Source organism: Bombina bombina, chromosome 9 (assembly GCF_027579735.1).
Source record: "Bombina bombina isolate aBomBom1 chromosome 9, aBomBom1.pri, whole genome shotgun sequence".
In the NCBI taxonomy this organism is placed as follows: domain Eukaryota; kingdom Metazoa; phylum Chordata; class Amphibia; order Anura; family Bombinatoridae; genus Bombina; species Bombina bombina.
Window position 1 is genome coordinate 10,979,210 of NC_069507.1, and position 17,201 is coordinate 10,996,410.

General features: G+C 39.7%; 1 protein-coding gene across 4 annotated transcripts in view; it reads right to left on the minus strand.

Moving 5' to 3' along the window:
• LOC128639748 (serine/threonine-protein phosphatase 2B catalytic subunit beta isoform) overlaps positions 1-17,201 on the minus strand; it is a 358,087-nt gene that overhangs the window by 225,525 nt on the left and 115,361 nt on the right. For all 4 annotated transcript variants that reach the window (XM_053691874.1, XM_053691875.1, XM_053691873.1 and 1 more), the window contains exon 3: positions 1,469-1,593. In XM_053691874.1, the coding sequence (XP_053547849.1) occupies positions 1,469-1,593 (125 nt within the window). The remainder of the gene's footprint in view (positions 1-1,468; positions 1,594-17,201) is intronic.

Below are 17,201 nucleotides of genomic sequence, written 5' to 3' on the forward strand. Positions count from 1 at the left end.
GAGAGATGATTGGCTCAGAAACAAAAAGTTTATATTTATTTTGCAAAGTCCTCTCTATACATGAGGAACAAAATTGCAATAGTGGCACAACTTGGTTCTCCAAACAAAGGAGACACTCCATAACGGCAAAATCCTGCTCCATGAAATAGAATTAGAATAGCCTGTCTGTATTTAAAGTGACAGTACCTCTTTAAAATAGAAAGTCGAATTAGCCTAAAAATAAAACTTCATACTGAGTCACACTGCTTATTGTGAACAATGAAAGTAATATTGTGATAAAAATAATGACACCTCTACACCTCAGCCTGATGACTGAGATGCCTACCTGCCCCTTCGAACCAACGAGGGTTGCTAATGCAGCCGTGAACAACCACTCTGAATATTCTCTAGGAGCGGAGATAGAAGTCCCATGGCCGGCAATTGAAACTGCGCCACAGTATGAAAGCACGCGTGTTTCAAACCGGAAGAGACAAATCGGAAAAGCCGTTGCCTGACAGATCATACGTCAGAGCCGGCAAGAGACCGCACACATTTTCAGGATAGCGTAGAGCTAATATAACCTGCGTATCTGTTTGCAAATCTATGATATAGTATGCACAGCCACCCACTGATAAACCAATAAAAATGTATGAGCCTAAATATGGTTAACTCTTTATAGCCCACAAAGGAGATTAAGCCAGTCTCCATCTCACATAGTAAAAGTGCCTGCTCACTGCCAGTATTAATCCTATATTTAGGATTCTAGTCCCATAATCCGTGCAGAGATATTGGGCAGCATCGCAGCTTAACCCTTTCAGTGCCAGCCTCCTAGCCCCAGAAGACAAAAGGCACTTACCTGCACATCTAGCCGGCCGGCAGGAGGACAGCTCACATGGTGTGGAAGGACACCAAACCTTACAGAGACCTGTGAAATAAGACAAAGAACAGAGTAAACCTACTCTGGCTTTCTGTAACATGGGCAGCAAATATGTTCGGAAAATGCAGCAAGGCCCACCTCAGAAGTTCCTAACTGCTTTAAAGCCACCATTGCCCTACTGAAGAGACTAACGTGGACTACGGCTAGACCCCAAAAAATCTTGCTTGTAGCAAAAGAAATCCAATTTTCTTTAGACACCAAAAACATCACCTCCATTTACAGAGGCAAAGAAAATAACTGGGGATTGTGGGTAGGGGAGTGACACTTAACAGCTTTGCTGTGGTGCTCTTTGCCTCCTCCTGCTGGCCAGGAGTGATATTCCCAACAGTAATTGATAACGTCATGGACCATATTTTAGGAATGAAAAAGCATCGGATTCATCTATAAAAGATTAAAATCCATCTCTTTTTTAAGTACATTTAATCATGGAAATCTGGTAAATTTAATACTCTAATGCAAGAAATACTGGCTGTATATTAACAGCAAACACAAATATCTTTGACAGTGTTGCAGTACAAGAACATGTAACATGTAAGAACGCTTGTTGCTTACCTCTATACTAAAATAACCTCTGTCTACGTAGTCCCCCAGGAAGAGGTATCTTGTGTTAGCCGGAGATCCTCCAACCTCAAACAGCTTCATCAAGTCAAAGAACTGCCCATGAATATCCCCGCACACTGCGGAAAAAAACAAACAGATGTGAGCTCATCGTCCTCTTAACCCCAATATGATATGTCTGGTTCATTCCTACAAACTCAAACCTTAGTTCTGTGGTATAAACCATAGCACAAGAAGTGTATTGGGTTAAACTTCAGCTGTGATTAAAAAGTACAAACTAAGAGACAGATTACAAGTGAATCGGTATTTAACGCTCACGATCTAACTCCGCTAGCAGTAATTTTTTTGTGCGTGTTTGGTAGCGCTTGTATTATGAGTTAAAAGTAAACTGTTTTCACTTGCGCGCTAACCTGATGCATGTAAAAGGCCAAACTTAGAATATCACGCATGCCATAATGTATTACCTCATAGAAGCTAATGGAGCAAAAAAAGTGGGGAAAAACCTAACACCCTACTCGCGCACAAACCCAATCCCATATTCTCAAATGCGCAAACCCAACATAAAAACAGAATTTATGTTTACCTGATAAATTACTTTCTCCAACGGTGTGTCCGGTCCACGGCGTCATCCTTACTTGTGGGATATTCTCTTCCCCAACAGGAAATGGCAAAGAGCCCAGCAAAGCTGGTCACATGATCCCTCCTAGGCTCCGCCTACCCCAGTCATTCGACCGACGTTAAGGAGGAATATTTGCATAGGAGAAACCATATGGTACCGTGGTGACTGTAGTTAAAGAAAATAAATTATCAGACCTGATTAAAAAACCAGGGCGGGCCGTGGACCGGACACACCGTTGGAGAAAGTAATTTATCTGTTAAACATAAATTCTGTTTTCTCCAACATAGGTGTGTCCGGTCCACGGCGTCATCCTTACTTGTGGGAACCAATACCAAAGCTTTAGGACACGGATGAAGGGAGGGAGCAAATCAGGTCTACCTAAAATGGAAGGCACCACGGCTTGCAAAACCTTTCTCCCAAAATTAGCCTCAGAAGAAGCAAAAGTATCAACTTGTAAAATTTTGTAAAAGTGTGCAGTGAAGACCAAGTCGCTGCCCTACATATCTGATCAACAGAAGCCTCGTTCTTGAAGGCCCATGTGGAAGCCACAGCCCTAGTGGAAATGAGCTGTGATTCTTTCCGGGAGGCTGCCGTCCGGCAGTCTCGTAAGCCAATCTGATGATAGCTTTTAAATCCAAAAGAGAGAGAGTGTAGAAGTATGCTTTTTGACCTCTCTCCTTTACCGGAATAAACAACAAACAAGGAAGATGTTTGTCTAAAATCCTTTGTAGCATCTAAATAGAATTTTAGAGCGCGAACAACATCCAAATTGTGCAACAAACGTTCCTTCTTTGAAACTGGTTTCGGACACAGAGAAGGTACGATAATCTCCTGGTTAATGTTTTTGTTAGAAACAAACTTTTGGAAGAAAACCAGTTTAGTACGTAAAACCACCTTATCTGCATGGAACACCAGATAAGGAGGAGAACACTGCAGAGCAGATAATTCTGAAACTCTTCTAGCAGAAGAAATTGCAACTAAAAACAAAACTTTCCAAGATAATAACTTAATATCAACGGAATGTAAGGGTTCAAACGGAACCCCCTGAAGAACTGAAAGAACTAAATTGAGACTCCAAGGAGGAGTCAAAGGTTTGTAAACAGGCTTGATTCTAACCAGAGCCTGAACAAAGGCTTGAACATCTGGCACAGCTGCCAGCTTTTTGTGAAGTAACACCGACAAGGCAGAAATCTGTCCCTTCAGGGAACTTGCAGATAACCCTTTTTCCAATCCTTCTTGAAGGAAGGATAGAATCCTAGGAATCTTAACCTTGTCCCAAGGGAATCCTTTAGATTCACACCAACAGATATATTTTTTCCAAATTTTGTGGTAAATCTTTCTCGTTACAGGCTTTCTGGCCTGAACAAGAGTATCGATAACCGAATCTGAGAATCCTCGCTTCGATAAAATCAAGCGTTCAATCTCCAAGCAGTCAGCTGGAGTGAAACCAGATTCGGATGTTCGAACGGACCCTGAACAAGAAGGTCTCGTCTCAAAGGTAGCTTCCAAGGTGGAGCCGATGACATATTCACCAGATCTGCATACCAAGTCCTGCGTGGCCACGCAGGAGCTATCAAGATCACCGACGCCCTCTCCTGATTGATCCTGGCTACCAGCCTGGGGATGAGAGGAAACGGCGGGAACACATAAGCTAGTTTGAAGGTCCAAGGTGCTACTAGTGCATCCACTAGAGCCGCCTTGGGATCCCTGGATCTGGACCCGTAGCAAGGAACCTTGAAGTTCTGACGAGAGGCCATCAGATCCATGTCTGGAATGCCCCACAGCTGATGACTTGGGCAAAGATTTCCGGATGGAGTTCCCACTCCCCCGGATGCAATGTCTGACGACTCAGAAAATCCGCTTCCCAATTTTCCACTCCTGGGAGTGGATAGCAGACAGGTGCAGGAGTGAGACTCCGCCCATAGAATGATTTTGGTCACTTCTTCCATCGCTAGGGAACTCCTTGTTCCCCCCTGATGGTTGATGTACGCAACAGTTGTCATGTTGTCTGATTGAAACCGTATGAACTTGGTCCTCGCTAGCTGAGGCCAAGCCTTGAGAGCATTGAATATCGCTCTCAGTTCCAGAATATTTATCGGTAGAAGAGATTCTTCCCGAGACCAAAGACCCTGAGCTTTCAGGGATCCCCAGACCGCGCCCCAGCCCATCAGACTGGCGTCGGTCGTGACAATGACCCACTCTGGTCTGCGGAATGTCATCCCTTGTGACAGGTTGTCCAGGGACAGCCACCAACGGAGTGAGTCTCTGGTCCTCTGATTTACTTGTATCTTCGGAGACAAGTCTGTATAGTCCCCATTCCACTGACTGAGCATGCACAGTTGTAATGGTCTTAGATGAATGCGCGCAAAAGGAACTATGTCCCATTGCCGCTACCATCCAACCCGATCACTTCATGCACTGAGCTACTAAAAAACTCTAAGCCATCTCCGTGGAGATGTTGCCTGTACAACGGCAAAGTGTATGACTGGGTAGGCGGAGCCTAGGAGGGATCATGTGACCAGCTTTTGCTGGGCTCTTTGCCATTTCCAGTTGGGGAAGAGAATATCCACCAAGATGGATGCACGCCGTGGACCGGGACACACCTATGATGGAGAAAACAGAATTTATGTTTACCTGATAAATTACTTTCTCCAACGGTGTGTCCGGTCCACGGCGTCATCCTTACTTGTGGGATATTCTCTTCCCCCAACAGGAAATGGCAAAGAGCCCAGCAAAGCTGGTCACATGATCCCTCCTAGGCTCCGCCTACCCCAGTCATTCGACCGACGTTAAGGAGGAATATTTGCCATAGGAGAAACCATATGTTACCGTGGTGACTGTAGTTAAAGAAAATAAATTATCAGACCTGATTAAAAAACCAGGGCGGGCCGTGACCGGACACACCGTTGGAGAAAGCAATTTATCAGGTAAACATAAATTCTGTTTTCTCCAACATAGGTGTGTCCGGTCCACGGCGTCATCCTTACCTTGTGGGAACCAATACCAAAGCTTTATGGACACGGATGAAGGGAGGGAGCAAATCAGGTCACCTAAATGGAAGGCACACGGCTTGCAAAACCTTTCTCCCAAAATTAGCCTCAGAAGAAGCAAAATTATCAAATTTGTAAAATTTAGAAAAAGTGTGCAGTGAAGACCAAGTCGCTGCCTTACATATCTGATCAACAGAAGCCTCGTTCTTGAAGGCCCATGTGGAAGCCACAGCCCTAGTGGAGTGAGCTGTGATTCTTTCAGGAGGCTGCCGTCCGGCAGTCTCATAAGCCAATCGGATAATGCTTTTAATCCAGAAGGAGAGAGAGGTAGAAGTTGCTTTTTGACCTCTCCGTTTACCCAGAATAAACAACAAACAAAGACAAAGTTTGTCTGAAATCCTTAGTAGCTGCTAAGTAAAAATTTGAGAGCACGAACTACCATCCAAGTTGTGCAACAAACGTTCCTTCTTTGAAACTGGATTAGGACACAAAGAAGGCACAACTATCTCCTGGTTAATGTTTTTGTTAGAAACAACTTTTGGAAGGAAAACCAGGTTTAGTACGCAAAACCACCTTATCTGCATGGAACACCAGATAAGGAGAAGAACACTGCAGAGCAGATAATTCTGAAACTCTTCTAGCAGAAGAATTGCAACCAAAAAACAAAACTTTCCAAGATAATAACTTAATATCAACGAATGTAAGGGTTCAAACGGAACCCCCTGAAGAACTGAAAGAACTAGGTTGAGACTCCAAGGAGGAGTCAAAATTTTGTAAACAGGCTTGATTCTAACCAGAGCCGAACAAAGGCTAGAACATCTGGCACAGCTGCCAGCTTTTTGTGAAAGTAACACAGACAAGGCAGAAATCTGTCCCATCAAGGAACTTGCAGATAATCCTTTTTCCAATCCTTCTCGAAGGAAGGATAGACTCTTAGGAATCTTAACCTTGTCCCAAGGGAATCCTGCAGATTCACACCAACAGATATACCAAATTATGTGGTAATTTTTCTAGGTTACAGGCTTGCTCAGGCCTGAACAAGAGTATTAATAACAGAATCTGAGAACCCTCGCTTTGATAAGATCAAGCGTTCAATCTCCAAGCAGTCAGCTGGAGTGGGTCGAACGGACCTAGAACAAGAAGGTCCTCGTCTCAAAGGTAGCTTCCATGGTGGAGCCGATGACATATTCACCAGATCTGCATACCAAGTCCTGCGTGGCCACGCAGGAGCTATCAAAATCACCGACGCCCTCTCCTGATTGATCCTGGCTACCAGCCTGGGGATGAGAGGAAACGGCGGGAACACATAAGCTAGTTTGAAGGTCCAAGGTGCTACTAGTGCATCCACTAGAGCCGCCTTGGGATCCCTGGATCTGTACCCGTAGTAAGGAACTCTGAAGTTCTGACGAGAGGCCATCAGATCCATGTCTGGAATGCCCCACGGTTGAGTGACTTGGGCAAAGATTTCCGGATGGAGTTCCACTCCCCCGGATGCAATGTCTGACGACTCAGAAAATCCGCTTCCCAATTTTCCACTCCTGGGATGTGGATAGCAGACAGGTGGCAGGAGTGAGACTCCGCCCATAGAATGATTTTGGTCACTTCTTCCATCGCTAGGGAACTCCTTGTTCCCCCCTGATGGTTGATGTATGACTTGGCCCTCGCTAGCTGAGGCCAAGCTTTGAGAGCATTGAATATCGCTCTCAGTTCCAGAATATTTATCGGTAGAAGAGATTCTACCCGAGGACCAAAGACCCTGAGCTTTCAGGGATCCCCAGACCGCGCCCCAGCCCATCAGACTGGCGTCGGTCGTGGACAATGACCCACTCTGGTCTGCGGAAGGTCATCCCTTGTGACAGGTTGTCCAGGGGACAGCACCAACGGAATGAGTCTCTGGTCCTCTGATTTACTTGTATCTTCGGAGACAGTCTGAATAGTCCCCATTCCACTGACTGAGCATGAACAGTTGTAATGGTCTTAGATGAATGCGCACAAAAGGAACTATGTCCATTGCCGCTACCATCAAACCTATCACTTCCATGCACTGCGCTATGGAAGGAAGAGGAACGGAATGAAGTATCCGACAAGAGTCTAGAAGTTTTGTTTTCTGGCTTGTGTCAGAAAAAAATCCTCATTTCTAAGGAGTCTATTATAGTTCCCAAGAAGGGAACCCTCGTTGACGGAGATAGAGAACTCTTTTCCAAGTTCACTTTCCATCCGTGAGATCTGAGAAAGGCCAGGACAATGTCCGTGTGAGCCTTTACTTGAGGAAGGGGACGACGCTCGAATCAGAATGTCGTCAAGTAAGGTACTACAGCAATGCCCCTTGGTCTTAGCACACCCGCCAGAAGGGACCCTAGTACCTATGAGAAAATCCTAGGAGCAGTGGCTAATCCGAAAGAAAACGCCACGAACTGGAAATGCTTGTCCAGGAATGCAAACCTTAGGAACCGATGATGTTCCTTGTGGATAGGAATATGTAGATACGCATCCTTGAAATCCACCTTGGTCATGAATTGACCTTCCTGGATGGAAGGAAGAAGTGTTCGAATGGTTTCCATCTTGAACGATGGAACCTTGAGAAACTTGTTCAAGATCTTGAGATCTAAGATTGGTCTGAACGTTCCCTCTTTTTTGGGAACTATGAACAGATTGGAGTAGAACCCCATCCCTTGTTCTCCTAATGGAACAGGATGAATCACTCCCATTTTTAGCAGGTCTTCTACCCAATGTAAGAATGCCTGTCTTCTTATGTGGTCTGAAGACAACTGAGACCTGTGGAACCTCCCCCTTGGAGGAAGCCCCTTGAACTCCAGAGAATAACCTTGGGAGACTATTTCTAGCGCCCAAGGATCCAGAACATCTCTTGCCCCAGCCTGAGCGAAGAGAGAGAGTCTGCCCCCCACCAGATCCGGTCCCGGATCGGGGGCCCGCATTTCATGCTGTCTTGGTAGCAGTGGCAGGTTTCCTGGCTGCTTTCCTTTGTTCCAGCCTTGCATAGGTCTCCAGGCTGGATTGGCTTGAGAAGTATTACCTTCCCTGCTTAGAGGACGTAGCCCTTGGGGCTGATCCGTTTCTGCGAAAGGGACGAAACTTAGGTTTATTTTTGGTCTGAAAGACCTATCCTGAGGAAGGGCGTGGCCCTTGCCCCCAGTGATATCAGAGATAATCTCTTTCAAGTCAGGGCCAAAGAGTGTTTTCCCCTTGAAAGGAATGTCAAGCAATTTGTTCTTGGAAGACGCATCCGCTGCCCAAGATTTTAACCAAGCGCTCTGCGCCACAATAGCAAACCCAGAATTTTTTTCGCCGCTAACCTAGCCAATTGCAAGGTGGCGTCTAGGGTGAAAGAATTAGCCAATTTAAGAGCACGAATTCTGTCCATAATCTCCTCATAAGAAGAAGAATTACTAATAATCGCCTTTCCTAGCTCATCAAACTAGAAACACGCGGCTGCAGTGACAGGGACAATGCATGCAATTGGTTGTAGAAGGGAACCTTGCTGAACAAACATCTTTAGCAGACCTTCTAATTTTTTATCCATAGGATCTTGGAAAGCACAACTATCTTCCTATGGGTATAGTGGCGCGCTTGTGTAGAGTAGAAACCGCCCCCCTCGACCTTGGGGACTGTCTGCCATCAGTCCTTTCTGGGTCGACTATAGGAAAACAATTTTATAAATATGGGGGGAGGTACTAAAGGTATACCGTGCCTTGTCCCATTCTTTACTAACAATGTACGCCACCCGCTTGGATATAGGAAAAGCTTCGGGGGGCCCCGGGGCCTCTAAGAACTTTTCCATTTTACATAGTGGTTCTGGAACGACCAGATAATCACAATCATCCAAATTGGATAACACCTCCTTAAGCAAGCGCGGAGATGTTCCAACTTAAATTTAAAAGTATTCACATCAGGTTCAGCTGTTGAGAAATGTGTTCCCTGAATCTGAAAATTTCTCCCTCAGACAAAACCTCCCTGGCCCCCTCAGACTGGTGTAGGGGCCCTTCAGAAACATATCATCAGCGTTCTCATGCTCTCTGCAGAATTTTCTAAAACAGAGCAGTCGCGCTTTCGCTGATAAGTGGGCATATTGGCTAAAATGTTTTTGATAGAATTATCCTTTACAGCCGTTAAATGTTGCATAGTAAGGAGTATTGGCGCACTAGATGTACTAGGGGGCCTCCTGTATGGGCAAGACTGGTGTAGACGAAGGAGGGGATGATGCAGTACCATGCTTACTCCCCTCACTTGAGGAATCATCTTGGGCATCATTTTTACAAAATTTTTTATGACATAAAATACATATAGTTAAATGAGAAGGAACCTTGGTTTCCCCACAGTCAGAACACAATCTATCTGGTAGTTCAGACATGTTAAACAGGCATAAACTTGATAACAAAGCACAAAAAAACGTTTTAAAATAAAACCGTTACTGTCACTTTAAATTTTAAACTAAACACACTTTATTACTGCAATGCGAAAAAGTATGAAGGAATTGTTCAAAATTCACCAAAATTTCACCACAGTGTCTTAAAGCCTTAAAAGTATTGCACACCAAATTTGGAAGCTTTAACCCTAAAATAACGGAACCGGAGCCGTTTTTATATTTAAACCCCTTTTACAGTCCCTGGAATCTGCTTTGCTGAGACCCAACCAAGCCCAAAGGGGAATACGATACCAATGATGCCTTCAGAAAGACTTTTCTATGTATCAGAGCTCCACACACATGCAGCTGCATCCAGTGTCTCAAAAACAAGTGCGCCATACCGGCGCGAAAATGAGGCTCTGACAATGATTAGGGAAAGTCCCTAAAGAATAAGGTGTCTAAAACAGTGCCTGCCGATATAATCTTATCAAAATACCCAGATTAAATGATTCCTCAAGGCTAAATATGTGTTAATAATGAATCGATTTTAGCCCAGAAAAAGTCTACAGTCTTAATAAGCCCTTGTGAAGCCCTTATTTACTATCTTAATAAACATGGCTTACCGGATCCCATAGGGAAAATGACAGCTTCCAGCATTACATCGTCTTGTTAGAATGTGTCATACCTCAAGCAGTAAGAGACTGCACACTGTTCCCCCAACTGAAGTTAATTGCTCTCAACAGTCCTGTGTGGAACAGCCATGGATTTTAGTTACGGTGCTAAAATCATTTTCCTCATACAAACAGAAATCTTCATCTCTTTTCTGTTTCTGAGTAAATAGTACATACCAGCACTATTTTAAAATAACAAACTCTTGATTGAATAATAAAAACTACAGTTAAACACTAAAAAACTCTAAGCCATCTCCGTGGAGATGTTGCCTGTACAACGGCAAAGAGAATGACTGGGGTAGGCGGAGCCTAGGAGGGATCATGTGACCAGCTTTGCTGGGCTCTTTGCCATTTCCTGTTGGGGAAGAGAATATCCCACAAGTAAGGATGACGCCGTGGACCGGACACACCTATGTTGGAGAAATACAAATATTTCACATTCCAATGTTCTGCATATAGCAGAATATGTTTTACTTATTCATAAATGCATATTTATATATATATATGTTACGGGTAAAGTCAGATATCCGGGTACATCTGACATTGCCCCAGCGGCTGTAGCTGTAATGAGCGTTGTGATTAGCTGTATCCAGAAGCGTTTGGGTAATCCTAGAATTACCCAGGTAAAGCCAGATGTATGATTGTAGGATTACCCAGGTAAAGCCAGATGTATGATTGTAGGATTACCCAGGTAAAGCCAGATGTATGATTGTAGAATTACCCAGGTAAAGCCAGATGTATGATTGTAGGATTACCCAGGTAAAGCCAGATGTAGGATTGTAGAATTACCCAGGTAAAGCCAGATGTATGATTGTAGGATTACTCAGGTAAAGCCAGATGTATGATTGTAGGATTACCCAGGTAAAGCCAGATATATGATTGTAGGATTACCCAGGTAAAGCCAGATGTAGGATTGTAGGATTACCCAGGTAAAGCCAGATGTAGGATTGTAGGATTACCCAGGTAAAGCCAGATGTAGGATTGTAGGATTACCCAGGTAAAGCCAGATGTATGATTGTAGGATTACCCAGGTAAAGCCAGATGTATGATTGTAGAATTACCCAGGTAAAGCCAGATGTATGATTGTAGGATTACCCAGGTAAAGCCAGATGTATGATTGTAGGATTACCCAGGTAATGCCAGATGTAGGATTGTAGGATTACTCAGGTAAAGCCAGATGTATGATTGTAGGATTACTCAGGTAAAGCCAGATGTATGATTGTAGGATTACCCAGGTAAAGCCAGATGTATGATTGTAGGATTACTCAGGTAAAGCCAGATGTATGATTGTAGGATTACCCAGGTAAAGCCAGATGTATGATTGTAGGATTACCCAGGTAAAGCCAGATGTATGATTGTAGGATTACTCAGGTAAAGCCAGGTGTATGATTGTACGATTACTCAGGTAAAGCCAGATGTATGATTGTAGGATTACTCAGGTAAAGCCAGATGTATGATTGTAGGATTACTCAGGTAAAGCCAGATGTATGATTGTAGGATTACTCAGGTAAAGCCAGATGTATGATTGTAGGATTACCCAGGTAAAGCCAGATGTATGATTGTAGGATTACCCAGGTAAAGCCAGATGTATGATTGTAGGATTACCCAGGTAAAGCCAGATGTATGATTGTAGGATTACCCAGGTAAAGCCAGATGTATGATTGTAGGATTACCCAGGTAAAGCCAGATGTAGGATTGTAGGATTACCCAGGTAAAGCCAGATGTAGGATTGTAGGATTACCCAGGTAAAGCCAGATGTATGATTGTAGGATTACCCAGGTAAAGCCAGATGTAGGATTGTAGGATTACCCAGGTAAAGCCAGATGTATGATTGTAGGATTACCCAGGTAAAGCCAGATGTAGGATTGTACGATTACTCAGGTAAAGCCAGATGTATGATTGTAGGATTACCCAGGTAAAGCCAGATGTATGATTGTAGAATTACCCAGGTAAAGCCAGATGTATGATTGTAGAATTACCCAGGTAAAGCCAGATGTATGATTGTAGGATTACCCAGGTAAAGCCAGATGTATGATTGTAGAATTACCCAGGTAAAGCCAGATGTATGATTGTAGGATTACTCAGGTAAAGCCAGATGTATGATTGTAGGATTACTCAGGTAAAGCCAGATGTATGATTGTAGGATTACCCAGGTAAAGCCAGATGTATGATTGTAGAATTACCCAGGTAAAGCCAGATGTATGATTGTAGGATTACTCAGGTAAAGCCAGATGTATGATTGTAGGATTACTCAGGTAAAGCCAGATGTAGGATTGTAGGATTACCCAGGTAAAGCCAGATGTAGGATTGTAGGATTACCCAGGTAAAGCCAGATGTATGATTGTAGGATTATTCAGGTAAAGCCAGATGTATGATTGTAGGATTACTCAGGTAAAGCCAGATGTATGATTGTAGGATTACTCAGGTAAAGCCAGATGTATGATTGTAGGATTACTCAGGTAAAGCCAGATGTATGATTGTAGGATTACTCAGGTAAAGCCAGATGTATGATTTTAGGATTACCCAAACGCTTCTTTATAAAGCTACCTGTTTAAAGTTAATCACATCGCTCATAACGGCTACAGAACCTAATCTCTAACCTCACATATATAAGGTGCACTGTACCATATTCCCTCATTTTTTTGCCTCTGTCTAGCAGGTTCAAGGGGGGCGCCCTGCCGCCCCCCTGGCATCCACCCCAAGTGAACCTTGGGGAATGAGGTGTGCAGAAAATTGGAATGTGAAATATTTACAGTAAACATAATATAACACTTTATTAAAAATGAATATTGCATACATGTTTTCATCTACTGAACTGCAAAGGGCTCCAATGCACTTTTATATATGTCTATATGTTAACCCCTTAAGGACCAGCGACGTACCCTGTATGTCGCTGGCCTTTTTTGGGGACTTGATTGTTTTATAGCGCTGTCTTGCCACCAGCGTTGAGACTGCTCTATTCCACAAAGCCTGCTGGAGGGAGGGCATTAATAGTGTGTTCTTGCTAGACTTGTGCTATTATGTCCTGAAAAAACCCTTAACGACCAGTGACATACAGGGTACATTGTGGTCATTAAGGGGTTAAAGTCCTTTACAGACTTTTTTTTCTCTTACACCTGAGACCTCATATCTTAGAGCCCTTATAACATTTTTGTGCAATATTTTTTTTTAATAATTTTTATTAGACAGTGTTAATGTAAGTGTAACTGTACTGTGTAATGTATATTTATTAGATAGTGTTATTATGTGTGTAACTGTACTGTGTAATGTATATTTATTAGACAGTGTTATTATGTGTGTAATTGTACTGTGTAATGTATATTTATTAGATGGTGTTATGTGTGTAACTGTACTGTGTAATGTATATTTATTAGACAGTGTTATTATGTGTGTAACTGTACTGTGTAATGTATATTTATTAGATGGTGTTATGTGTGTAACTGTACTGTGTAATGTATATTTATTAGATAGTGTTATTATAAGTGTAACTGTACTGTGTAATGTATATTTATTAGATAGTGTTATTATGAGTGTAACTGTACTGTGTAATGTATATTTATTAGATAGTGTTATTATGTGTGTAACTGTACTGTGTAATGTATATTTATTAGATAGTGTTATTATGTGTGTAACTGTACTTTTGTAATGTATATTTATTAGATAGTGTTATTATGTGTGTAACTGTTCTGTGTAATGTATATATATTAGATAGTGTTATTATGTGTGTAACTGTACTGTGTAATGTATATTTATTAGATAGTGTTATTATGTGTGTAACTGTACTGTGTAATGTATATTTATTAGATAGTGTTATTATGTGTGTAACTGTTCTGTGTAATGTATATTTATTAGATAGTGTTATTATGTGTGTAACTGTACTGTGTAATGTATATTTATTAGATAGTGTTATTATGTGTGTAACTGTACTGTGTAATGTATATTTATTAGATAGTGTTATGTGTGTAACTGTACTGTGTAATGTATATTTATTAGATGGTGTTATGTGTGTAACTGTACTGTGTAATGTATATTTATTAGATGGTGTTATGTGTATAACTGTACTGTGTAATGTATATTTATTAGATGGTGTTATGTGTGTAACTGTACAATGTATATTTATTAGATGGTGTTATGTGTGTAACTGTTCTGTGTAATGTATATTTATTAGATAGTGTTATGTGTGTAACTGTACTGTGTAATGTATATTTATTAGATAGTGTTATTATGTGTGTAACTGTTCTGTGTAATGTATATTTATTAGATAGTGTTATTATGTGTGTAACTGTACTGTGTAATGTATATTTATTAGATAGTGTTATTATGTGTGTAACTGTTCTGTGTAATGTATATTTATTAGATAGTGTTATTATGAGTGTAACTGTACTGTGTAATGTATATTTATTAGATAGTGTTATTATGTGTGTTACTGTACTGTGTAATGCATATTTATTAAATAGTGTTATTACGAGTGTAACTGTACTATGTAATGTATATTTATTAGATAGTGTTATTATGTGTGTTACTGTACTGTGTAATGTATATTTATTAGATAGTGCTATGAGTGTAACTGTACTGTGTAATGTATATTTATTAGATAGTGTTATGTGTGTAACTGTACTGTGTAATGTATATTTATTAGACAGTGTTATTATGTGTGTAACTGTACTGTGTAATGTATATTTATTAGATAGTGTTATGTATGTAACTGTACTGTGTAATGTATATTTATTAGATAGTGTTATTATGAGTGTAACTGTACTGTGTAATGTATATTTATTAGATAGTGATATTATGAGTGTAACTGTACAGTGTAATGTATATTTATTAGATAGTGTCATTATGAGTGCAACTGTACTGTGTAATTTATATTTATTAGATAGTGTTATTATGTGTGTACCTGTACTGTGTAATGTATATTTATTAGATGGTGTTATGTGTGTAACTGTACTGTGTAATGTATATTTATTAGACAGTGTTAATATGAGTGTAACTGTACTGTGTAATTTATATTTATTAGACAAGAGTTAATATGTGTGTAACTGTACTGTGTATTGTATATTTATTAGATAGTGTTATTATGTGTGCAACTGTACTGTGTATTGTATATGTATTATACAGTGTTATGTGTGTAACTGTACTGTGTAATGTATATTTATTAGATAGTGTTATGTGTGTAACTGTACTGTGTAATGTATATTTATTAGTTAGGGTTATTATGTGTGTAACTGTACTGTGTAATGTATATTTATTAGATAGTGTTTTATGTGTTACTGTACTGTGTAATGCATATTTATTAAATAGTGTTATTACGAGTGTAACTGTACTGTGTAATGTATATTTATTAGATAGTGTTATTATGTGTGTTACTGTACTGTGTAATGTATATTTATTAGATAGTGTTATGTGTGTTACTGTACTGTGTAATGTATATTTATTAGATAGTGTTATTATGAGTGTAACTGTACTGTGTAATGTATATTTATTAGATAGTGTTATGTGTGTAACTGTACTGTGTAATGTATATTTATTAGACAGTGTTATTATGTGTGTAACTGTACTGTGTAATGTATATTTATTAGATAGTGTTATGTGTGTAACTGTACTGTGTAATGTATATTTATTAGATAGTGTTATTATGAGTGTAACTGTACTGTGTAATGTATATTTATTAGATAGTGATATTATGAGTGTAACTGTACAGTGTAATGTATATTTATTAGATAGTGTCATTATGAGTGCAACTGTACTGTGTAATTTATATTTATTAGACAAGAGTTAATATGTGTGTAACTGTACTGTGTAATGTATATTTATTAGATAGTGTTATTATGTGTGCAACTGTACTGTGTATTGTATATGTATTATACAGTGTTATGTGTGTAACTGTACTGTGTAATGTATATTTATTAGATAGTGTTATGTTTGTAACTGTACTGTGTAATGTATATTTATTATATAGTGTTATGATGTGTGTAACTGTACTGTGTAATGCATATTTATTAGATAGTGATATTATAAGTGTAACTGTACTGTGTAATGTATATTTATTAGATAGTGTCATTATGAGTTTAACTGTACTGTGTAATGTATATTTATTAGATAGTGTTATGTATGTAACTGTACTGTGTAATGTATATTTATTAGATAGTGTTATTATGAGTGTAACTGTACTGTGTAATGTATATTTATTAGATAGTGATATTATGAGTGTAACTGTACAGTGTAATGTATATTTATTAGATAGTGTCATTATGAGTGCAACTGTACTGTGTAATTTATATTTATTAGATAGTGTTATTATGTGTGTACCTGTACTGTGTAATGTATATTTATTAGATGGTGTTATGTGTGTAACTGTACTGTGTAATGTATATTTATTAGACAGTGTTAATATGAGTGTAACTGTACTGTGTAATTTATATTTATTAGACAAGAGTTAATGTGTGTAACTGTACTGTGTACTGTATATTTATTAGATAGTGTTATTATGTGTGCAACTGTACTGTGTATTGTATATGTATTATACAGTGTTATGTGTGTAACTGTACTGTGTAATGTATATTTATTAGATAGTGTTATGTGTGTAACTGTACTGTGTAATGTATATTTATTAGTTAGGGTTATTATGTGTGTAACTGTACTGTGTAATGTATATTTATTAGATAGTGTTATGTGTGTTACTGTACTGTGTAATGCATATTTATTAAATAGTGTTATTACGAGTGTAACTGTACTGTGTAATGTATATTTATTAGATAGTGTTATTATGTGTGTTACTGTACTGTGTAATGTATATTTATTAGATAGTGTTATTATGTGTGCAACTGTACTGTGTATTGTATATGTATTATACAGTGTTATGTGTGTAACTGTACTGTGTAATGTATATTTATTAGATAGTGTTATGTGTAACTGTACTGTGTAATGTATATTATTATATAGTGTTATGATGTGTGTAACTGTACTGTGTAATGCATATTTATTAGATAGTGATATTATAAGTGTAACTGTACTGTGTGTAATGTATATTTATTAGATAGTGTCATTATGAGTTTAACTGTACTGTGTAATGTATATTTATTAG